Source organism: Peromyscus leucopus, chromosome 1 (genome assembly GCF_004664715.2).
Source record: "Peromyscus leucopus breed LL Stock chromosome 1, UCI_PerLeu_2.1, whole genome shotgun sequence".
Lineage (NCBI taxonomy): Eukaryota > Metazoa > Chordata > Mammalia > Rodentia > Cricetidae > Peromyscus > Peromyscus leucopus.
The window spans coordinates 167,775,978-167,800,589 of NC_051063.1; the positions used below are offsets into that span (position 1 = coordinate 167,775,978).

The 24,612-nt window shown below is 45.7% G+C and overlaps 1 protein-coding gene across 1 annotated transcript; it reads left to right on the plus strand.

Moving 5' to 3' along the window:
• Nucleotides 1-15,003: 15,003 nt before the first annotated feature.
• On the plus strand, nt 15,004-24,319 carry Psmc4 (proteasome 26S subunit, ATPase 4). Its single transcript, XM_028855096.2, has 9 exons — nt 15,004-15,110; nt 15,917-16,202; nt 17,598-17,854; nt 17,940-18,033; nt 23,079-23,246; nt 23,329-23,405; nt 23,531-23,699; nt 23,876-23,931; nt 24,124-24,319. Exons 1-9 carry the CDS (start codon nt 15,075-15,077, stop codon nt 24,235-24,237), a joined length of 1,257 nt encoding a protein of 418 aa, XP_028710929.1. The 5' UTR covers nt 15,004-15,074; the 3' UTR covers nt 24,238-24,319.
• The last annotated feature ends 293 nt before the right edge of the window (nt 24,320-24,612 follow it).

Below are 24,612 nucleotides of genomic sequence, written 5' to 3' on the forward strand. Positions count from 1 at the left end.
TTAGGCTCACCTCTTTCTGCTCTAACTAGACCCACTCTAGCCGGCCACCTCACACTCCGTTACTGTGCTTTCTCCATCAAAACGGACTGCACTCCCTCAAACCAGGAGGAAAAATAAAGCTTTCCTTCCTGAAGTCTCTTTGATCAAGTATTTTTTTAAATAGCAGCAAGAAAAGTAACTAGACATTGTGTCCATGTCATCTATGGCTTGGTATCCGTGGCGTGCTGGCCTTGTAGGATTTGTTAGAAACTTAATTTTCAGACCAATGCTGTTGTTCATACTAATCTACAAAGATCCTCTGTGGTGTCAGAGCTACAGTGGTCTGTGGTGTCAGATGTAATGTCTCTCTTTCACCTTTCACTTTCCTTATTTGGACGTTCTCTCTTAGTCCAAGTAGTGGTTTACCTGTTTCCAGTGCTTGAAGACAGCAAGGAAAGAGGCATTAGGAATCTGCTTGCTGATATTTATACATCCACAGTTCATCAAGCGTCGACTGGAGTCCCGACAGATCCCCATCAGCTCTGCTTTGACAGTCAGCCGCTGTCAACCAATGCAACGCCAAGTCATACTACACAAGAAAAATGAACTGTTAACACACAATAATATGAGCAAATCTCAGAATAATTAGACCAAGTGAAAGAGCACATGCTATTTAATTATATAAATTTCTAAGGTGTCATTTTGAAGGTAGAGGGAGAATATAAAGGGACATAAAAAGAACATTAGAGTGTAGAAGATACATTTATCATCTTAATTCTGTTGATATGTATGTACAAAAATATTAAACTGTACCAAACTGTACACTTTAAATATGTGCCCATGTATTGGGCAGTAAGACAGATCAGTGGATAAAGGGACTTGCCACTGAGCCTTACCACCTGACTTCTACCCCGAGGTCCCACATGGCAGAAGGATCAGACTCCCACAAGTTATCTTCTGACCTGCACACATGTGCCCTGGCATACACACGCCCCCAGCCCCTAAATAAAAAGCAATAGAATCTGAAATATGTATTAGTTATTACAGATTGGTTGTAGCTACTTTATAAAGGTATTATTTAAGAAAGTGAAATAGATGTAAGTATACCAAGTTATATGGATAATCTGTATACTAAAAGGGAAAAAAGAGCCAGGTGGTGGGGGCCCACGCCTTTAATCTGAGCACTTGGGAGGCAGAGCCAGGCAGATCTCTGTGAGTTCGAGGCCAGGCTGGTCTACAAAGTGAGATCCAAGACATGCACCAAACAACACAGAAAAACCCTATCTCGAAAAACCTAAATAAATAAATAAATTTAAAATAAGAAAAGGGAAAAAAGAATAAAAATGGAAATCAAAGGCTTACATAGGCCTGTCACATTATACAGATCAGAAGTGCCAATATTGTTACAATGCCAAGTCTTCCTGAATGCAACCCACATACAAATTCTAGCAGAATTTTTGGTATATCATGAAAATATGCAAATCATACACATATGTGTGAAGAGAATCTGGGCTAAGAGTGTGGGCAGTTCTTAGAAGTTTTCTTTAACTCTGAAAATTCAAACTGAAAAGATTTTTATATATATATATTTTTTATTTTACAATACCATTCAGTTCTACATATCAGCCATGGGTTCCCCTATTCTCCCCCCTCCCACGCCCTCCCCTTACCCCCAGCCCACCCTCCATTCCCACCTCCTCCAGGACAAGTCCTCCCCTGAGGACTGTGATCAACTTGGTAGACTCAGTCCAGGCAGGTCCAGTCCCTTCCTCCCAGACTAAGCCAAGTGTCCCTGCATAAGTTCCTGGTTTCAAACAGCCAACTCATGCAATGAGCACAGGACTTGGTCCCACTGCCTAGATGCCTCCCAAACTGATCAAGCCAATCAACTGTCTCACCTATTCAGAGGGCCTGATCCAGCTGGGAGCCCCCTCAGCCTTTGGTTCATAGTTCATGTGTTTCCATTCATTTGGCTATTTTTTTTCAATAATTGAGTAAAACTGAAATTTATTATAAGCCACAGTCGTCCTAGGGACCTCCATGCTATATATATAGCCTCTATGGTTCTATGGGTTGTGGTCTGATTGTTCATTTTATATCTAGAATCCACCAATGAGTGAGTACATACCATAACTGTCTTTCTGGGTTTGGGTTACCTCACTCAGGATGATTTTTTCTAGTTCCATCCATTTGCCTGCAAATTTCATGCTTTCATTGTTTTTCTCTGCTGAGTAGTACTCCATTGTGTATATGTACCACATTTTTTTCATCCATTCTTCCGTTGATGGGGATCTAGGTTGTTTCCAGGTTCTGGCTATTACAAATAGTGCTGCTATGAACATAGCTGAGCATGTATCTTTATGGTATGTATCAGCATTCTTTGGGTATATGCCCAAGAGTGGTATGGCTGGGTCTTGAGGTAGTTCGATTCCTAATTTTCTGAGAAATCACCATACTGATTTCCACAGTGGTTGTACAAGTTTACATTCCCACCAACAGTGGAGGAGTGTTCCCTTTGCTCCACATCCTCTCCAACATTGGTTGTCATTGGTGTTTTTGATCTTAGCCATTCTAACAGGTGTAAGGTGGTATCTCAGAGTCGTTTTGATTTGCATTTCTCTGATGATTAAGGATGTTGAGCATTTCTTTAAATGTCTTTCAGCCATTTGTAGTTCTTGTTTTGTGAATTCTCTGTTTAGCTCTTTAGCCCATTTTTTAATTGGACTGTTCAGTGCTTTGATGTCTAGTTTCTTGAGTTCTTTATATATTGTGGAGATCAATCCTCTGTCAGATGTGGGGTTGGTGAAGATCTTTTCCCAATCTGTTGGCTGTCTTTTTGTCTTATTGACTGTGTCTTTTGCCCTGCAAAAGCTTCTCAGTTTTGAGAGGTCCCATTTATTAATGGTTGTGCTCAGGGTCTGTGCTGTCGGTGTTTTATTTAGGAAATGGTCTCCAGTGCCAATGCGTTCAAGAGTGCTTCCTATTTTCTTTTCTATTAAGTTTAGTGTAACTGGATTTATGTTTAGGTCTTTGATCCACTTGGACTTGAGTTTTGTGCATGGTGACAGATATGGATCTATTTGTAATCTTTTACATATTGACATCCAGTTATGCCAGCACCATTTGTTGAAGATACTTTCTTTGTTCCATTGTATAGTTTTGGCTCCTTTGTCAAAAACCAGGTGTTCATATGTGCATGGATTAATGTCAGGGTCTTCAATTCGATTCCATTGGTCCGTATGTCGGTTTTTATACCAGTACCAAGCTGTTTTTATTACTATAGCTCTATAGTAGAGTTTGAGGTCCAGGATGGTGATGCCTCCAAGGGTTGCTTTATCGTATAGGATTCTTTTAGCTATCCTGGGTCTTTTGTTTTTCCATATAAAGTTGAGTATTTTTCTTTCCAAGTCTGTGAAGAATTGTGTTGGGATTTTGATGGGGATTGCATTGAATCTGTAGATTGCTTTTGGTAAGATTGCCATTTTTACTATGTTAATCCTACCTATCCATGAGCATGGGAGATCCTTCCATTTTCTGATATCTTCTTCAATTTCTTTCTTTAGAGATTTAAAGTTCTTATCAAAAAGGTCTTTCACTTGTTTAGTTAGTGTTATCCCAAGGTATTTTATATTATTTGTGGCTATTGTAAAGGGTGATGTTTCTCTGACTTCTTTCTCAGCCCTTTTATCATTTGTGTATAGGAGGGCTACTGATTTTTTTGAGTTGATCTTGTATCCTGCCACTTTACTGAAGGAGTTTATCAGCTGTAGAAGTTCCCTGGTAGAGTTTTTGGGGTCACTTATGTATACTATCATATCATCTGCAAATAGTGAAAGTTTGACTTCTTCCTTGCCAATTTGTATCCCTTTGATCTCCTTTTGTTGTCTTATTGCTCTAGCTAGAACTTCTAGTACTATATTGAATAAATATGGGGAGAGTGGACAGCCTTGTCTTGTTCCTGAATTTAGTGGTATCGTTTTGAGTTTCTCTCCATTTAATTTGATGTTTACTGTTGGCTTGCTATAAATTGCTTTTATTATGTTTAGAAATGTTCCTTGTATTCCTATTCTTTCTAAGACCTTTATCATGAAGGGGTGTTGGATTTTGTCAAAGGCTTTTTCAGCATATAATGAGATGATCATGTGGTTTTTTTTTCTTTCAGTTTGTTTATATGGTGTATTACATTGACTGATTTCCGTATGTTGAACCATCCTTGCATCCCTGGGATGAATCCTACTTGGTCGTGATGGATGATTGTTTTGATGTATTCTTGGATTCGGTTTGCCAATATTTTGTTGAGTATTTTTGCATCAATGTTCATGAGGGAGATTGGTCTGTAGTTCTCTTTCTTTGTTGCATCTTTGTGTGGTTTGGGTATCAGGGTAATTGTAGCCTCATAAAAAGAGTTTGGTAGTGTTCCTTCTGTTTCTATTGTGTGGAACACTTTGAAGAGGATTGGTATTAGTTCTTCTTTGAAAGTCTGGTAGAATTCTGCACTGAAACCATCTGGTCCTGGGCTTTTTTTAGTTGGGAGACTTTTGATGACTGTTTCTATTTCTTTAGGGGTTATTGGTCTATTTAAATGGTTTATCTGGTCTTGATTTAATTTTGGTATTTGGTATTTATCCAGAAAATTGTCCATTTCTTCCTGGTTTTCCATTTTTGTGGAGTACAGGTTTTTGAAGTATGATCTGATGATTCTCTGGATTTCCTCATTGTCTGTTGTTATGTCTCCCTTTTCATTTCTGATTTTGTGAATCTGGGTGCTCTCTCTTTGCCTTTTGGTTAATTTGGCTAGGGGTTTGTCTATCTTGTTGATTTTTTCAAAGAACCAGTTGATGAAACTTTGTTTCATTGATTTTTTGTATTGTTCTCTTGTTTTCTATTTCGTTGATTTCAGCCCTCAATTTGATTATTTCCTGGCGTCTATTTCTCCTGGGTGAGTTTCCTTCTTTTTGTTCTAGAGCTTTCAGTTGTGCTGTTAATTCATTGGTATGGGATTGCTCCATCTTCTTTATGTGTGCATTTAGAGCTATGAATTTTCCTCTTAGCACTGCTTTCATAGTGTCCCATAAGTTTGGGTATGTTGTACTTTCATTTTCATTGAATTCTAGGAACTCTTTAATTTCTTTCTTTATTTCTTCCTTGACCCATTGATGTTTCAGGTGGGTATTATTCAGTTTCCATGAGTTTGTGGGTTTTCTATAATTTTTGTTGTTATTGAGTTCTAACTTTAAGGCATGGTGGTCTGATAAGATACAGGAGGTTATTCCAATTTTTTTGTATCTGTTGAGATTTGTTTTGTGTCCAAGCATGTGGTCAATTTTTGAGAAGGTTCCATGGGGTGCTGAGAAGAAGGTATATTCTTTTGTGTTAGGATGGAATATTCTGTAGATATCTATTAGGTCCATTTGAGTCATAACATCTGTTAGGTCCTTTATTTCTTTGTTAAGTTTCAGTCTGGTAGATCTATCTTTTGGTGAGAGTGGTGTGTTAAAATCTCCCACTACTAATGTGTGGGGTTTGATGTGCGTTTTAAACTTTAGTAGTGTTTCTTTTATGAATGTGGGTGCTTTTGTATTTGGAGCATAAATGTTTAGAATCAAGACTTCATCTTGGTGGATTTTTCCCGTGATGAATATGTAATGTCCATCCTGGTCTCTTTTGATTGATTTTAGTTTGAAGTCTATTTTATTAGATATTAGGATAGCTACACCAGCTTGTTTCTTAGGTCCATTTGCTTGGAAAACCTTTTCCCAGCCCTTTACTCGGAGGTAGTGTCTGTCTTTGGAGTTAAGGTGTGTTTCTTGTATGCAGCATATGGATGGGTCCTGTTTTCTTATCCATTCTGTTAGCCTGTGTCTTTTTATAGGTGAGTTGAGACCATTGATATTGATGGATATTAATGACCAGTGATTGTTAATTCCTGTTTTTTTGGTTGTGTTGTGTTGTCCTTCTGTGGTGTATTTTGGTGTAGGATTATCTATTGCTTGATTTTTCATGGATGTGTTTAGCTTCTTTGGGTTGAATTTTCCCTTCTAGTGCTTTCTGTAGGGCTGGGTTTGTGGACAGGTATTGATTAAATCTGGTTTTATCCTGGAATATTTTGTTTACTCCGCCTATGGTGATTGAGAGTTTTGCTGAGTATAATAGTCTGGGTTGGCATCCGTGGTCTCTTAGTGTCTGCATGAGGTTTGTCCATGATCTTCTATCTTTCATAGTCTCTATTGAGTAGTCTGGTGTTATTCTGATGGGTTTGCCTTTATATGTTACTTGGTCCTTTTCCTTTGCAGCTCTTAATATTTTTTCTTTATTCTGTGTGTTTAGTGTTTTGATTATTATGTGGCGAGGGGACTTTTTTTTTGGATCCAGCCTATTCGGTGTTCTGTAAGCTTCTTGTATCTTCATAGGTATTTCTTTCTTTAGGTTAGGAAAGTTTTCTTCTATGATTTTGTTGAATATATTTTCTGTGCCTTTGAGTTGGTATTCTTCTCCTTCTTCTATCCCTATTATTCTTAGGTTTGGTCTTTTCATGGTGTCCCAAATTTCCTGGACGTTTTGTGTTAGGACTTTTTTGTCTTTATTGTTTTCTTTGACTGACGAATCTATTTTCTCTATCGTGTCTTCAGTGTCAGAGATTCTCTGTTCCATCTCTTGCAATCGGTTGGTTATGCTTGTTTCTGTAGTTCCTGTTCGTTTTGTCAGGATTTCTATTTCCAGCATTCCCTCAGCATGTGTTTTCTTTATTGTCTCAAATTCATTTTTCAGATCTTGGAATGTTTCTTTCATCTGTTTAATTGTTTTTCCTTGGCTTGATTTGATTTCTTCCCATTTTTTGTTCGTTTTTTCTTCAATTTCTTTAAGGGAGTTTTTTATTTCCTCTTTAAGGGAAGTTTTTATTTCCTCTTTAAGGGAGTTTTTTATTTCCTCTTTAAGGAAAGTTTTTATTTCCTCTTTAAGGTAGTTTTTCAATTCCTCTTTAAGGAAAGTTTTTATTTCCTCATTGAGGGAATGTTTTATTTCTTCTTTAAGGGCCTCTATCATCTTCTTAATGTCATTTTTAGGGTTGATTTCTTCTGTTTCTTCTGTCATGGTATGTTTAGGTCTTGCAGGTGTAGAATCACTAGGTTCTGATGTTGCCATATAGGTCTTTATGTTGTTGCCTGTATTTTTGCACTGGCGTCTACTCATCTCTTCCTCTGTGAGGTGCAGGTGGTGTCTGTGTCTGAGAGTGCCTCTCTTGTTCTAATTTTTAGTCTTGGTTTAGTAGTGGTTCTTGGTTAAATTGGTGCTATTGGGCTATTTCTTCAGGGGCAGCTGATTTTGATTGGTGAATTATATACTTATGATTCTGGTGATCTGGTTTGGTGTCTGGGTAGCGCCTTCTTCTGTGTTCCCAGGTCACTTTTTGTTCATTTGTCAACTCCTCAGCTGATCTTGTCTCTTCAGACTTTAATCTGTAGGCATCTGAATCCTCTCCCAGATGGGTTTCAGCTGAGCAGGGTAGTCTCACCAACACCTCCAAGTTGTTGGGTTTCACAGGATCAGCAGCTGGGCCCTGGGTTGTCCTCAGATGGAGTGTTCAGATTCATTCTGGTTCTGACCCACGGAGATAGCTTCTTCCCCAGATGTTGGGGTTAGGGGCGTCCCTGTTCCAAGTTGCGTCTGCTTGTCTCCGTCCCTGGGCCTGTTTACCTCTGCGGTCCGCAGCTGGGCCTGTATGTCCCTGTCAGCTGCCGCTGGGTCTGTCTGCCTCTGGGGGCCGCCACCGGGCCTGAATGTCTCTGCCGGCTGTAGCCGGGACTGAATGTCCCTGTCGGCCGCTGCCGCCGGGCATGTCTACCTCAGCCGGCTGCCGCTGGGCCCGTCTACCTCCACAGGCCGCCGCCACAGGCCTACCTGCGTCTGCTTGTCTCCACCGCCGGGCCTGTCTACCTCTGTGGGCCGCCGCTGGGCCTGAATGTCTCTGCCGGCTGCCGCCGGGTCTGAATATCCCTGTCGGCTACCGCCACTGGGCATGTCTACCTCAGCGGGCTGCTGCTGGGTCCGTCTACCTCCGCGGGCCACCGCCGCAGGCTTACCTGCGTCTGCTTGTCTCTGCCGCCGGGCCTGTCTCTGAAAAGATTTTTGAAAAGGTTTTTTTTTTTTGAGACAGGATCTCACAGCCCTGCTATGTAGATCAGGCCTGAGCCTGCCTCTGTTCCCAAGTGCTGGGGTTAAAGGCGTGCACTATTGCGCCTGGTCTTATTTTTTCCTTTTAAAGTATTAGTTTGTGAATACTTCACTAAATCTTTTAAATTGTATTATAGCCCATAGTGAATGTCTCATAGTGGACAGATGGCTTAGAGTTAAAATACTAACTACTCAGGCAGATGACCCAGGTTCAATTCCCAGCTCCCACATATCACAACCAACTGTAACTCCAGTCCCAGGGGATCAGACATACATACAGGAAGAGCACACACACATGAAATTAAAAAATAAAATGAAAAAAAGTGTTTAAGTTTACTTAACCTAGTAACTGTCGTTAGAGACCAACTCACAGTTGGTTTCCCCCAAGTTAACCTTTCTTCGTTTTACTATTATCCTCACTGACTTCTGAGAGGTTCAAGCCTTCTTCCATCTCTCTCCCAGCACGGGGAAGGTCTCCATTCCGGTACCGTTAGAGCAGTCCTGGGGACCAGATGAGTGCACACCACGCCTCAGACGGCGGGCGAAGCACAAAGACGCTTCTCTTTTAACCAGCACAGTGTTACGTTTTAAATGAAACACCAACACTGTAAAGTTCAAAGACTTGAATTAAGGGTCCGTTCCCCCGTCATTTTGAGGGTGTGCTGGGCATCAACACATGTAGCAGCCATCTAGCACTGAATTCCACTCACCCCCAGCACTCAGCCTTGGACTTCTCTGAAGCGTCAGGCCTAGGAACGATGAGCTGACACTCTGGCCTGGCTGTTTTAACTGGAGTTGGTGCCAGGTGCGTTCTGTAAATGAGAATGCCTTCTCAATCAGCCTGGCGATCTTCGTTTTCTTGTTTGCCTGCTCCTGTCTACTGAGCCTCTCCCAAGGCCTAAGTTCCAGCTACGAGACCAGTTAGGATTTCTTTGCCATGATGGTGGAGCAGAGAGAAAGCAAGCTCTGGGTTTAAAGCTGAAGAGATGAAGTGAAGTGAGCCTTCTTGATTCTAGCTTCCCTATGTGTTGACTAGCCCCCGCGGGCTGCTCTGGAGAGTGCGATGAAGGGTCTTCATAATACAGTACAGGGAAAGGTGGGTCTAGCTTGAAAAACCCCTGAGAGCATCGGATCTCCTAAATCTTGAGAAAGACTGGCTTACCTGTGTAAGATGTTGGACACATCAATAATAACTATCGACGATGTTATGACTCTGGACTCTGACTTTAATGCCATCTCTGTGATTTCTTGCTGAGTGCGTAGCAAGTAACTTCACCTCCTGAGCCTGGTTTCTCATGTAGGACCTGAGGACATAGGAAAGCCAGAGCTCTCACTTCAAGCACCACTCTGGTGGTATGCATAAAGCACTTAAGAATCATTAGTGTAGCCAGTGTGGTGATGCACACCTTTAACCTCAGCACTCAGGAGACAGAGGCAGGTGGATCTCTGAGTTTGAGGCCAGCCTGGTCTAAAGAGTGAGTTCCAAGCCGGTCAACAGCTATAGAGAGTGATCTCAAAAACCAAAACTGAAACAAATTACACAACTACTTCTTATTTTTGCCATCAACTTTCTAAGGCTGCTGTGGAAGATAAGAAAATGAGGTAAAGTATGTAACAGGGTCCCAGACCTTAACACAACTGACTCCATGATGGAAGTGCCATTCAGTCTGTAAAACTCAGCACACAGACAGTACCACCGGCCCAAACAAAACCCTAGACCTAATCTATCAAAGTCCATGGCTCTGGGAAAGTCTCTAAATGTACTAACCCTGCTTTTTGGGCTCTGAGTTCTGCTTCTGGCTAACTCTTCTTGTTAACTGAAGTATGTCAACCAGGATATGGCTTTGTGCTTAGAAGCTCACCCTGAGAAAGGTCCAGTGCTACACTGAGATCCTAAACACCCAGTGTAAAGACTTTATTGGCTTAAACTCATATCCAAGTAGTCTTCTCTGGGGGATATGCCACAACAGTGCTGGTCAAGGACCACACAGAACTGGGCATAGTGCTTGGAAACTGGAGTGACTAGAAGCAAAAGGTGGATCATGGATTTGAAGTCATAGATTTTAAGCTGTAAGGTTATGGAATGTCTAGTAGATATAAGGTGAAAGGTAGAATTAAAAAGTTGTCTATTCTTTTCTTGTTGTTTTTCCCTTTGAGGAAAATTAAAAATGTTTGGACTGTAAACAGAGAGGCTGGGCCAGGTGTGACTAACCTCTGAGTTTCTGAGCATAGAGCTGGCACTGGGCAGGAACCACTGGTGTTGTGGAATATTTAACTATGTAGAGATGTGTTGCATTTGTTTATGCTGCATTTGTTTAACTATGTAGAGATGTGTTGCATTTGTTTATGCTGCATTTGTTTAATTATGTAGAGATGTGTTGCTGTTTTACCCTGACTGCCTAAGGCTCCTGATTGGTCTAATAAAAAGCTGAATGGTCAACAGCTAGGCAGTAGAGGGATAGGCGGGGCTGGCAGGCAGAAAGAATAAGGAGGAAGAATCTAGGCTTGAGAGAGAACACGAGGTAGAGAGGGAGACAGCCAGGCAGGCAGCTGCCAGACAGACAGACACAGAGTGGGACATACAGAATGAAAGAAAGGTAAAAGGGGCTGAGGCAAACGTACATTAGGAGAAATAGATTAAATTAAGTTATAAGAGTTCGTCGGACAAGCATAAGATAAGGCCGAGCATTCATAACTAACATTAAGTCTCTGTGTCAAGGTTTGGGAGCTGGTTGGTGGCCCAAAGAAAGCCTGCTACATATTGGTTCTCTCTGTGAACAGCAGAAGTGATTCTCACTGCACTCCAGTTTTCTCATCAGTAAATGTTGATGAAATCAGCAGATCATGGGTTGGAATTTGTCTGACCAAAAGTAAGCGTATAGTGTTTGGTGTAACAATCCCCAGTACGCATGCTGGGTAGGAAATATTCTGGTCAATGTGTACAAACTGGTTCCTGGTATGGCAACTAAGCTAAACATTCTTTGCTATGGCAGTGTTGTGGATATCACTCTGTATAAATAAAATGCTGATTGGCCAGTAGCCAGGCAGGAAGTATAGGCTGGACAAAGAGTGGAGAATTCTGGGAAGTAGAAGGCTGAGGCAGAGAGACACTGCTAGCCACCGCCATGACAATCAGCACATAAAGACGCCGGTAAGCCACGAGCCACGTGGCAAAGTATAGATTAATAGAAATGGGCTGAACATAAGAGTAAGAGCTAGACAATGATAGGCCTGAGCTAATGGCCAAGCAGTTTAAATAATACAAGCGTCTGTATGTTTATTTTATAAGTGGGCTAAGGGACTGCCAGGGCTTGGTGGGAACTGGAGAGAAAACTCTCCAGCTACGCTTTGCCCCTATGGCCTCCAATTCCACTCAGTTACAAAAGCTCATTTCCATGTCTGTGACCATGTTCATGGTGCATGGTTGTGGGGAGGCTGAAGGACAACCCTGGTGTCATCCTCAGGAATGCCATCTGCCTCCTTTACGTCTCTTATCGGCCTGGGTGCCCTAATTAGGCTACACAGGAGCTGTAGGGTTCTCCCTTCTCCATCTCCTCAGCACAGGGATTACATGGGTTCCGAGGAACAAACTTAGGTCTTCACGCTTGTGTTCTACTGACCAAGCCATTCCCTCAGCCACCAATTCCACTCTTGGGTATAGTCCCCAAATAAATGTATATGTTTACTGAAAGAAACATATTTGGATATTCCCCAGTGGAAATCATTCAAAAATGAAAACTATTTTTTACACATAACAGAATCTCACCAATATAATGATAAGTTTATAAAAAGGTAAACACAATATACTGTACAGGTCTGGAGAAAATTCAAAATTCAAATTCAATGACATATCTTTGTCAGTATGAGTGAATCCTTTTACTGGGGGCAAAGGGAGTATGGGGTGCCCTGGGAGCGGTTGTGTTTGGTTGCTCCATCTGGGTAACAGCTCTGCAGTGCAGTGTGCATTGTATTGGTGAACTGTCACGTGCTGTGGGAGCGCATTAAGTGGGCCCTCCATTCCAGACCCAGACATGTTTGTCTCAATCTGTCTTCCACAGAGCCCTGTCTGAGGGGAGGCTGATCCCTCTAACTCTGTAACTAGGAGAAAGGAAAACAGCAAGAAGCTAAGTGTGCTTACAACCACTGTGTCCAGGAGGGGGACTGGAGAGACGGCTCAGTGGTTAAGAGCACTTTCTGCTCTTTCAGAGGACCAGGGTTCCATTCCTGGCACCACTCAGTGGTTCACAACGGCCTGCAACTCTAGGGTTTCCATCGCCTCTTCCAACCTCCAAGGGCTTCTGTGTGCACATGGTGCACACGCATACACATAAATAAGAATAAAATCATAAACACAATGTGTGGGGGCCAGTGAAGTAGCTTAGTGGGGAAAGGTGCCTGGCTGAGTTTGATTTCCAGGACTTGGGTGGCAGAGGCAAGAACTGATCTGCAAGTTCTGGTGATTCCCACCCCCAGAATAAAAAACGTAAAACAACAGCCGCAGCAAACCCCTGTGTCCTTGTGAACGCCTGGGAGACACACACTTGCACCAGAGGCTGCTGCTGCTTATCCAGTGGTATAAAAATGGCTGAAGTGGGAAACGGGAGCCCAAGCTCAGCCGTGGTGAGAGTCCCCTACCCAGCTGGAACTCTCAACCAAGCAGAGGTGGTTTCTGCCAGGTGACTGGAGGCACCAGCTTTGATGTTATCTACCTGTTGCATGCATTTGTTCTTTTCCTTGGAAGCCTCGCCTGAGAGGGTACTTTGTTCCAGCCAAGTGAGCCTGGCTGCCTCAACCGGGCTTCCCGAATCATTTTTGATGGATGACTGACTGTAAGTGCCCAATCTGATGATGTTATCTGTATGCGTTTGCTCTTCTTGGAAGCCTCCACCAAGAGGATACTCTGCCCCACCCAGGGCTTTCCAGTGGGGATTCCAGCTGCCTTGATGGGGCATCTCTAGTCATCTCTGCTGAATGTTATAAACTCACAATTTGATGATGTTTCATTATCTGCTATTTGCTATTTTTCTTTTGAAATATATATATATATATATATATATATATATATATATAGCTATTTATATATACACATATATACGGAACACTCATTCAAAACTGAAAAACAGGATAAGGCCCTGGGCCCACAGTTTTAAAATTTTTTTCCCTCCAAAAATAGAGTTTCCAATTCTTGGTAGGGTTTGCACCCAGCAGTAAGTTTCCATTTCTCTGAACCATGTACCACTTTCCCCCATATATTGTGGGCCTCTCCACACCTGTTACACCACAACAAGGAGAGAACACTGGGGTGCCCACTCTTACCTTAGCCAGTCAACAGTTCAGTTATTTCTGTGCTGGTGGACCAAGACAAAGGTCTGCTTACTGAAGGGCCACATAAACATCATTAGCTCAACGGAAGAAAGGCGTGGCCGTCACCAGGTGGGACACTGTAAGCCCAAATAAAACCCCGACCTCCCTTAGCGGTCAGAGGTCTCCCCTCTCCGTATCTGCATAGCTTGCCACTAAACTTCACTTTTACTTTGTGTGGAACTCTTTTCCTGCTTTTTAATTCTTCAGCTGATGGAGGAAAGGAACCCACCTGCTAGCCAGTATCACAGGTATCGTAGATTATTCTCCATACCATCGAGAACGTACAGGGAGTTCAGTTTGTGCAGACTTACGCCTGCTCCCTATTTATACTCTAATAAAAAGTTTACTTAACAAACACTGTAGCTGTTGTGAAGTGTGGTAGTGTATGTCCCTGTACCAGGAGCACAGACAGATCCAGGTTCCAATCATGCTTTGCCATCTCTGCCAGTTGCTCAAGTGACTTTAGGGCTTGACACCTCTTTCTTTTCTGTAAAAGAGAACATAGTACATACCAAGAATTTTAGCTGGGCTCGCTTAGCATATCAAAGGCCCCAAGCGCCATTACCAGCACCTGGGAGGGAAATAACAACAACAATAATAATAATAATTCAACAGGAGGCTGGAGAGATGGCTCACTCAGCCTGTAACTCCAGTGCCACAGACTCCTACGCACTCTTCTGGCCTCCGTTGTACTGCATGCATGTGCACAAACTCACGCTCTAACACACACACACACACACACACACACACACAATTAACAATAAAATCCTTTAAAAAAAGATTTATTGCTATTACTTTTAATTATGTGTAGGTGTGTGTATCTGCAAGTGGGGATGTGCGCTTGAGAGCAGGTGCCCGCAGAAGCCAAAGGAGTCAGTTACCACGTCTACGCTGAGACCTGAACTCGGGTCTTCTAGAAGAGCCTCAAGTGCTCTTCAGCGCTGAGCCATCTCTCCGCCCAACTCCACCCCCACCCCCAATGAAGAAGAAAGAAGTCGGAGAAAGAGAAGAGGAAGATTCGACAGGACCCGGCGGCAGTGCTCTAAAGCCCCCGCAGCTGCCTTATTTTCTCCAGCTCTGGTGCGATCTGATTGGCTCCTCGCCGTTCCGTGGCCTTTGCTTCCGTCCGCCGCCGATGGCGGCCAGAGGACTGTCAGAAGAGATTCTTCCGTGGAACCGAACTCAGGTCCCACAGCTCAGCTGAGTCTGAGAACGCCCTCTGACAAATCTCCGCCGACTGTCCTCAAGAGCAACGCGGCCGCGCCACCTACTGGAGAGAAAGCCCCACGACGCGCGAGCCGCCGCGGAGCAAGACGGCGCCGAAGGAGAGCGGCTGCGCACGCGCGAACCACCTCGCGGGCCCGCAAAGCACGGGCGCACGTCTTGGGGGCGGAGCCCAGGGCCCAGTCTTTCCCGCCCTGCCTGCGATTCCCGCCCGTCCTGTCCGCCCTCGGCCATACCTTAAACTACGTTTCCCAAGATGCTCTATGCGAAGGACTTCCGTTGGCGTCAGCGGAAGCCGTGACTAGCCGGGCTGCACGGAGGCCGGCTTGGTCACTATGGAGGAGATAGGCATTTTGGTGGAGAAGGTTCAGGTGCGGTGAGAATCTGGGTTTCTTTGCGCGAGCTAGGCCCAAGTGGCGTGCTGAGTGAATTCCAGGCAGCCGGGTCGGCACTGGGTGGCCTCCGAGGCCTCGGGGTAGAGCTTTGCGTGGTCCCGAGGCCTGGCTGGGTGGCCGTGTTCTCAGGAGGGCGGCAGAGCTCAGAACAGCAGAGCGGCAGGGGAAGTGGCGTTAAACTTAAAGACTCTTTAAGGCCGAGCCATTTCGAGGCCGGGAGAGCTGTGCTTAGTAGCTTTTCGGTTTGGGGCTTGGACCAGGTGGAGAAGGATGTAGTGGGACCCTGTGGCCCCGGTCTGTCCGTGGCCAAGTGGCTAGTGGACCGACCGTGGTTGGGGCTTGGACGGGGAGGGGGGGGGCGTTAAGTGTTATTTGTGGCTTGGCTGAGTGACCTTTGGCCTTAATGTGAGTTGGGAGTCTGACATGAAAGCTTTGCCGGGGAAACTGAGTAATGAAACTCTGAATGTGCTCTGACCTTAAAAACCATGTGAACTCCTGAGGCGACCGGGATGCTGGGGTCTGGTATCGGAGTTTGCTGTAACATTTGCACCCTCGTTAGGGGGCATTGTAATAGGAGACGGGGAGATGTTGACGTGAGCAGTTTAAGGGGCCTGATAGGAAAAACCTGCAATGGGGATTGAGCAGTTCCTGTATTCATTTAGAGAGCTCGAGTTAGGTCAGGTGCTAGAGGCTGAGTGGCTTGGCGGTGAAATGGGAAGAAAGCACTGGAGTTGATTTCAGGAGGTGATTCTCGACTTCCAAGTTTTCCTTTTCATCTATAGGATGAGATCCCAGCACTGTCTGTGTCTCGGCCCCAGACTGGCCTGTCCTTTCTGGGGCCTGAACCCGAGGACTTGGAGGACCTGTACAGCCGCTACAAGAAGCTGCAGCAGGAGCTGGAGTTTCTGGAGGTCCAGGAGGAGTATATCAAAGATGAGCAGAAGAATCTGAAGAAAGAATTCCTCCACGCCCAGGAGGAAGTGAAGCGAATCCAGAGCATCCCGTTGGTCATTGGTCAGTTTCTGGAGGCTGTGGATCAGAACACAGCCATTGTGGGCTCTACCACAGGTGAGTGGTCGGGCAGATTGGGGGCCCCTCACTTCTTCTGTCTGTCCAACACCTGATTCCTCCATAGGCCAGGAACTGGGAATTGTCACGTCCTAAGAATAGCAAGGCAGGGTGATGTAATGGCCAGAAGATTGACTAATCCAAAAGAAGATATGTATTTTATTTCCTGAATGGCTCTTTGCACCTCTCAATTCATGTATGCATATATATAAAAGTTTCACTAGCCAGGTGATGGTGTACACCTCTAATCTCAGCACTGAAGAGGCAGGGACAGGGAAGATCTCTGTGAGTTTGAGGCCTGCCTGGTCCACATAGTGCATTCCAGAACTACATAGAGAGACCCTGTCTCCAAAAGAAAGAAAGTCCAACATGATTATTTACCCTGTATGTGCTGTACCTCCGATGTTTCTGTTGTAGTCTGTTTGGCTTAAACGAACTTACGGTCGTGACCCGCTGAGTTTATTTCACCACTGCTGGGTTAGGAGCTGTGGTTTGAAAGCACTGGCAGCACGTTGAAACTTGGGGCTCTGTAAACTTGGGGCTTGGCATACAGTAACTGCTGTCGATGAACAGAAATCCATGCCCTGCCCTTACACCGGCCTGCTTCTGGCCACTGCTGCTCTGGACTGAGCCATATGCTTAGAAAGGTTCTACATAGAGGTGTATGATCACTTGGGATTGGACAGCTGGGCTATGAGGAAGCAAGGGGAGAACGATGTCCAGGATGAAGCCTGAAGACGGTGGGCCCCCTGAGATAGTGTGGCTGGAGGGGTGGGTTTGCAGGGAGACAGTGAGGAAGTTGAGGTTGTTTTGGGAGATGTCTAGCTTCATGTTTTGCTGTGCGTTACTAGTGTAACTGTAGGGAGTATTGGAGAGGAGGGACGGAGACTGCTGATCAGGGATTCATGCAGAGACTTAGACAGTACAGCTATGCTTGTAGAACAGGTGATGCCAAAGGAGGGACTGGTTGAATCGATTGGGGAGGTTGTGTGGAAAGTCACAGTGAGTGGGGGCTCTGAAAGGATGGAGAGAAGGGTCCAATATGAGGCTTATTCCTCTGGCTGGGAACTCAAGCACAGTGGGTGTCCTTGAGACAGATCCAGGAGAAATAGCACAGTTTAGAGAAAAATAGCAGGATTGTGTCGGGACACATTGAAAGAGACCCAGGGACATCCAGAACATGGCATATGGTCACCAAAGCTGGACCTCAAGAGAGAATCAGGGCTGTAGACAGACAAGGAACTCATAAGCGTGAGCATGGCGCTGGATTGGAGGAGGCAAAACTGGAGGCCAAGAGGGGCTGATCTGGGTCCAGATGTGAAACCTTAGAAAGTGCCCCCTGCAGTGCAAAGGGAGCGTCTCCCCCTTTCCATTCTCTTTCCTTCCTTTCCAAAGGCTCCAACTACTATGTGCGCATCCTCAGTACCATCGATCGGGAGCTGCTCAAGCCCAATGCCTCAGTGGCCCTGCACAAACACAGCAACGCGCTGGTGGACGTGCTGCCTCCGGAGGCCGACAGCAGCATCATGATGCTCACCTCAGACCAGAAGCCAGATGTGATGTATGCGGATATCGGGGGCATGGACATCCAGAAACAGGAGGTGCGGGAGGCCGTGGAGCTCCCACTCACACACTTCGAGCTCTACAAGCAGGTGAGGGCAGGGAGAGGCCTCCTGGGCCTCCTGGGCCTGGGGTGGCTGACAGGATTCCTGGCTCATCCCTTCCCACCTCCCTCAGATCGGCATCGATCCTCCCCGGGGTGTCCTCATGTATGGCCCACCTGGCTGCGGAAAGACAATGCTGGCAAAGGCTGTGGCACATCATACGACAGGTGAGCCCCTGGTTGCCTCCCCGGTGCTCTTGTGACCTCGATCCTCACCCTGCCTCCTGCTTCCTCAGGTTCCCTGGGAAATGGCATAGCACAGTATCCATAAATGTAGGCTCTGGGGACAGGTGGGGGCGTCTCTTGTGGGCTGTGCAGTCTGGGCAGGTGATTTCACCTCATTGTGCCTCAGTTTTCTCAAAATTAAAAGCCAATGAGCCGGGTGTGGTGTCTCATGCCTTTAATCTCAGCACCCAGGAGGTAGAAGCAGGTGGGTTACTGTGCGTTCAAGGCCACCCTGGTCCATATAGGTAGTCCTGGCTGCCAATGCTAAATAGTGAGACCCTGTCTATTCAATAAGGGCAAATTGAAGGAAAAAAAAAAGTCTATCTGGAAATGCTGGCAAATATGCTTAATTCTAACTCAGGAGACTGAGGCAGTAAGATAAGAATTTGAGACTGTCCTGGGCTACCCAGCAAGACCCTTTTCAAAACAAACAAACAATCACAAACACCCTAATTCCGTAGGGTGATTACGGGGAGTCGGTAAAATAATACAGTGTATTTCTTATGGTGGGGTCAGACTCAGTGGTTATAAACGCAAATGCTGAGCGAAGCCAAGCGGGGAAGTGATTAGAGAGAATACAGTCCACAGACCACTCTATGGAAGCAGGGTGGACAGGAGGTGTCCTGGGTGTGCTGACCGTCCTGCATGGGCCCCTCAGGAAGAACTTCCCAGAGGAAGCGGCTGTGAGGAGGAGTGTGTCGGGCACAGAGAGTGGAAGAGGGAACTTAGGTCAGAGTAATGTGTGCAGAGGCCCAGAGGTGGAAGGCCTGAGAGACATCATGGGGAGACTATGGATACCACTAGCGCAAATCCGTGCTTTTGGTGTTTTCCTGCCGAGTGGCTGGCGGAGTAGGGGCTGTGTTTGGCAGCACATAGGGGGTGAGGCTGAACAGATCGTGAGGTGCCTGATTGTAAATAGACTAAAGTATTTTTAGTCTAAAATCCAACAGCCAACCAGAAGACTTGGTTTAGAGACCCCTTTATTAGCCTCATGCTGTGTGCTTAGGGACGGATAGTGAAGGGGTGGCAGCATTGAGATTTGCTAATGAAGTAGGTGTAATTGGCGAGAGGTAACTCGAGAGCACTTCTCAGTCCTGGCTTAGGCTATCCTGGAGTTATTGTTGGCTTTGACAGGATAGAGGGGTGAACTGGGGTAGAGGAGCAGTGGATTTGCTATGGGACACACTGAGATTTCATGACCAGGGAACATTCAGCCAGAACTCTAAAACCTGGATGCACTGTCCCACTTGGATGTGGGCTGTCAGTGGAGACTTGGATTCATCCATGCATGTCCTCTCTAGTTGTTTCTGTGAGTGTAAGCCAGGGTTTGGAAAGGTGAATAAAAATGGTAATAGCAGTGGTGAATACAACCACAGTGTTAGCTAGACGACATCTGTAATGTTCTTTAGGCAGACGTCTGTAATGTTCTTTAGGCAGACATCTGTAATGTTCTTTAGGCAGACGTCTGTGATGTTCTTTAGGCAGATGTCTGTAATGTTCTACTCTTCTTGGGAAGTTGTGCGTAGCTTTCAGAAACTGGCATTGGAACACACTGGACACTGAGTGTCTGCCATGTGCCAAGTAGCTCTAGTTCCTGAGACACTCAAACAAGCAGGTATCCATTCCTGGGGTCAATGTCCTCAAGGGCAAGTGGGCGTGGGGAGAGAGTTGGGAAGGGTTGATGTTGATGGTTTAAGGTAGGGAAGGCTGTGGTAGCCCACGCCTTTAATCTCAGCACTCAGGAGGCAGAGGCAGGCGGATCTCTGAGTTCAAGGCCAGAATAGGACAGCGAGGGCTACACAGAGAGACTCCATCAACAACAAAGATAGGGAAGATTCTACGGTATTATGATTGCCTTGGGAGGAGCTAGTTGGCTGGAAACGTGATACAAGCAGGAAGAGAGGTGATGGGTGGGAAGAGAGCCCTGCAGAGGTGGGGGTGGGGCTTAGATGGAGGGTCAGCAGGGTGGCGAGGGTGAGGGAAGATAGTGTCCTGGCAAGGAGAACTGGAAGCCGAGCGGTCACGTGAGGGCTCGCTGCTGTCTGGTGCGCTTAGGTGAGGTCTTCTGACAGCAGAAAGGCAGATAGAGAGGGTGCTAAAGGACAGTGGAAGATTTAAAACTGGTTGTGGAAATGCAAGCAGTGCTGAGGGAGACTGCGAGGTAGTCCCGAGCTATGTTAAGGACCAGGGCAGGTTGATGAGAATGTGTGTGGCGCCCTCTGCCCTTTTCTCTGGTCTTCCTCCATAATGCTGGCCCTTGGTGGCATTGGTTTGTGTGGTGATGCCCTGGAGTGGGCAGTGCCTGTGGCCCTGACTGGCAAAGCCGTGGAGAAAAAGAAGTGCCTCATGAGAACGCAGGTTTGTAACTTGTCAGGGTCACCAGCTGACTAGCTGTGCTGCTAGGATTTGATGCTGAGACCTCTGACCCCAAGCTGCAGGCTCTTGGTGCGCATCGATTCCTAGATACAGTGAGATACAGGAATGTGTAAGCCAGACAAATGATATAGAGGATGGCTGGCTATTTGCGAAGGTGATAATAAAATCATAAAGCTTTGTGTTATATTTGGAATTCAGGAAATCTGCTGCCTTACTTAAAACATCTTTTAATTTAAGTATCTCCTGAGAAAGTGACTTTATAAAGTTCCAATGTGCCCCTCACCCAGATTCCTCCGTATTACTTCATGGCCCCTACAGTGTCACAGAGAAGTTACGAAAAGCAGGAAGTTGACATTGCCAAGGTGCTCTGAACTGGAGACTAGACATCTTTGAAATTTACCAGTGACCCACTAGTTTCCACCTAGACGGGTGACCTTGGCCAAGAGCGGACAGAAGTTGAGGGCCTCTTCTGTGCTGAGTGCATCTGGAGAAGGCTCTGTTACTGCAAGAGGGTGCAGGGGTGGAGCAGTGGGAAAGTCTGGTTGAGACAGGGTTTCATCTGCTTGCTGTGATGGCGACTAACTGCCAAGAGTGAGCAACTCAGCGGGAGACTGGTCCAGGGTAGGTGGGAGGAAGTGGAGGCTGAACAGTCTAAAAGATGGACAGGAGACTGGGTGAGCCAGTCAGAGAAGGCAACTCCAGAGATGGGTTTCTTGTGGGCACAAAGCAAGGAAGGTGTGTCTAGGAGCAGCCCTGACGTTAAGGTACGAGGTGAGCCCCAAGGTGATGAGGGCAAGTGGGTACTTCTTCGTACCTTCAACCAAATGTGAAGTCTGGGCCTGAGGGAGTGTCGGGCCACCAGTCTGCAGGCATGCTCAGTTCCTGCTTGGCCTGTGTGTATGGATTGTGTCTCCCTGCTCTGGTGGCAGGAAGGGGAGTCCCAGGAGTGTGTTCCCCACGGCATGCAGCAGCCCGCTTAGTAGGAAACAAGTCCAGAGGGAAGGTCCAGAACAAGCCCGATCAGCCTTGCTGCCGCCGGCTGTCAGTCAAAGAAGATGGACTTAGGGCCTTGGATTCTCCAGGGATGTGAGAAAGTGGCTCAGAGCTGGGCACACATGTGTAATCCCAACAGTGCAGTGTAGCTGGTTGTTTTTTTTCACTCTTTGGGGACCCGCCACCTAGCTCCCAAATATATACACAGAGACTAACTCTTACTTATGGATGCCCAGTTTTAACTTGGCTTGTTTCTAACCAGCTTTTCTAACTTAACTTGTCCTATTTCTCTTTAACTACATTTTGCCTCTGGGCTTTTTTTGTTTGTTTGTTTGTTTGTTTGTTTGTTTGTTTGTACAGGTGGCCTTCGAATACTTCAGAGATCTATTCAGAGGGACTGATCCAGTTGGCCCCTCAGCCTTTGGTTCATAGTTCATGTGTTTCCATTTGTTTGGCTATTTGTCCCTGTGCTTCATCCAACCTTGGTTTCAACAATTCTCACTCATATAAACCCTTCTCTTTCTCGCTAATTGGACTCCCAGAGCTCCACCCGGGGCCTAGCCGTGGATCTCTGCCTCTGGGCTTTTTACCTTTCTTTATTCTGTGTATCTTTCTTTCCGTCTTACTCCATGGCTGGCTGTGTGACTGGGTGGCCGGCCCCTGGTGTCCTTCTGTCCTCCTTTTTCTCATTCTTCCCACTTCTCTCAAGCCTAGATTTCTCCTTCTGTTTGTTCTCTCTGCCTGGCAGCCCCGCCTGTTTCTCTCTCCTGCCTAGCTAATGACCATTCAGACCAGTCAGGTGTTTTAGACAGGCTCAGTAACACAGCTTTGCAGATTAAACAAATGCAATGTAAAACAATGCAATACATTCTGTGCATCGTTAAATATTCCACAACATTGCAGAGCTTGCAACAGGAGAATTTCTAATTCTAGGCAAGGGCGGGCTGTGTATCAATCCTTCTTCAAAACAAACAAGTATGGTTCATAGAGCAAACATGAACTTAGCACTCTTGGCCAGAGAGTCTAATTTCTTTCTTTCTTTCTTTTTTCTTTTTTTTTTTTAAAGATTTATTTATTTATTATGTATACAGTGTTCTGTCTGTGTGCCAGATCTCATTACAGATGGTTGTGAGCCACCATGTGGTTACTGGGAATTGAACTCAGGACCTCTAGAAGAGCAGCCAGTGCTCTTAACCGCTGAGCCATCTCTCCAGCCCCTAATTTATTTATTTATTTATTTATTTATTTATTTATTTATTTATTTATTTCTAATTTCTTATTCTATGGACATTACTGTTTTGTCAACTGATTTTGCATGCATTCTGGAATTTGGGGTTTTTAGTTTTTGTTTTGTACTTAACATCCTGATTCTTCTAAAAAGTTTTCAAAATGACATGTATGTGCAGGGTTTATGATTGGGGTTTCTCCGTAAGAATAGTGACTGGATGTGGGGGCCCAACGGTGTGCCTTACCCAGCTACTAGGGGTAGTTATTTAAAAAAAAAAAAAAAAAAAAAAAAAAGTCATCTTCAGAAATTCCCAGGGTCAGTTAAAGCACAGGGACCCCAAAGGCCCAAAGGAGGATGGTCCCCATTCTAACCCTTGTCATTCTGCCCTCAGCGGCATTTATCCGTGTGGTGGGCTCAGAGTTTGTACAGAAGTACCTGGGTGAGGGCCCCCGAATGGTCCGGGACGTGTTCCGCCTGGCCAAGGAGAATGCACCTGCCATCATCTTCATAGATGAAATTGATGCCATTGCCACCAAGAGATTTGATGCTCAGACAGGAGGTGAGTAGTGCCCAGACAAGCTGGATCTTGTGCAGGCTTGTCAAAGGACGTGTCCTGGACTGACCATGTTTCTTACTCTCAGCTGACAGGGAGGTTCAGAGGATCCTGCTGGAGCTGCTAAATCAAATGGATGGATTTGACCAAAACGTCAACGTGAAGGTTTAGGGTTCGGGATTGGCAAGGGGTGGTATGGTCTAGGGACTGGCTGAAGAGGGCCAGATGTCATGACAGGAAAAGAGGATGTAGGGGCGGCAGAAGTCTGAGCCGGTCCCTCCCCATGCCAGGTAATCATGGCCACAAACAGAGCAGACACCTTGGATCCAGCTCTACTTCGGCCAGGACGTCTGGACCGCAAAATTGAATTCCCACTCCCTGACCGTCGCCAGAAGAGGTTGATTTTCTCCACCATCACCAGCAAGATGAACCTCTCTGAGGAGGTAGACCTGGAAGACTGTATCCTTCAGAAGTGAGAGAGGGGACCCAGCAGAAAGTGGGTCCTTATCACAACCACCACCTTTTGGGGAATACAGGGGAAGGTCCAGAAGAGGGGGGCGTGACCAGGACAACATCAATTTCCAAGAACTGACCCCATTATGTGAAGAAAGGTTTCTTTAACTCAGCTGCTGCAGATGTGGCCCGGCCAGATAAGATTTCAGGAGCTGATATCAACTCCATCTGTCAGGAGGTGAATAAGATTCTCTCTGATTTGAGCAGGGGTGCTTAAAGATGTCTCCCTTCTCTGCTGTTCTTTTCTGCAGTCTGTCCTTCCCCTTGTGCCCCCCTGGGTTATTGGGTCTGTCTCTTCCATCCCTGTCATGGGGCTTGGGGTGGGGAGGGTGGTACTTGGAGTGCAATTTTTATTCCCATCCCTTCCTAGAGTGGAATGTTGGCTGTCCGTGAGAACCGCTACATTGTCCTGGCCAAGGACTTCGAGAAAGCCTACAAGACCGTGATCAAGAAAGATGAGCAGGAACATGAGTTTTACAAGTGACCCCCTCCCCACACTTCCCCAGAAGCTAGTTTTCTCTTTACCCAGGATTGGTTTAGTCAATAAATGGACGTGATTGGATCTATTTAATTTCTTCTTAGGTGTTTAACTCCTTTGGGGAATATGGATCTTGAATAGGATCCACTGGGTCCTTCCTTGTCTCCTGTCAAATAAGTAGGCAAGGTTCCTGGCCTGGGATGCAACGTGAGAGAAGGGCAAAGAATGTGAGCCAAGTGACTTCAGAGATTTTGGAAAGGGGGATGGAAGCCTTGACCACAGACTCAAGCCCCTCTCTTATTTCTACAGGAAGATCATTTGGATTTTCAGGGATTTCTGCCTTCCTTACATGCACAAGGGCCAGGGACAGAGAACCCCCCC

Bases quoted from the DNA above. Each gene is read 5' to 3' on its own strand.
- Psmc4 (XM_028855096.2), top strand. From the start codon at position 15,075: ATGGAGGAGATAGGCATTTTGGTGGAGAAGGTTCAG. The intron at 16,203-17,597 runs GTGAGTGGTCGG...TCCTTTCCAAAG, and splicing joins CATTGTGGGCTCTACCACAG to GCTCCAACTACTATGTGCGC. The intron at 23,932-24,123 runs GTGAATAAGATT...ATCCCTTCCTAG, and splicing joins TCAACTCCATCTGTCAGGAG to AGTGGAATGTTGGCTGTCCG.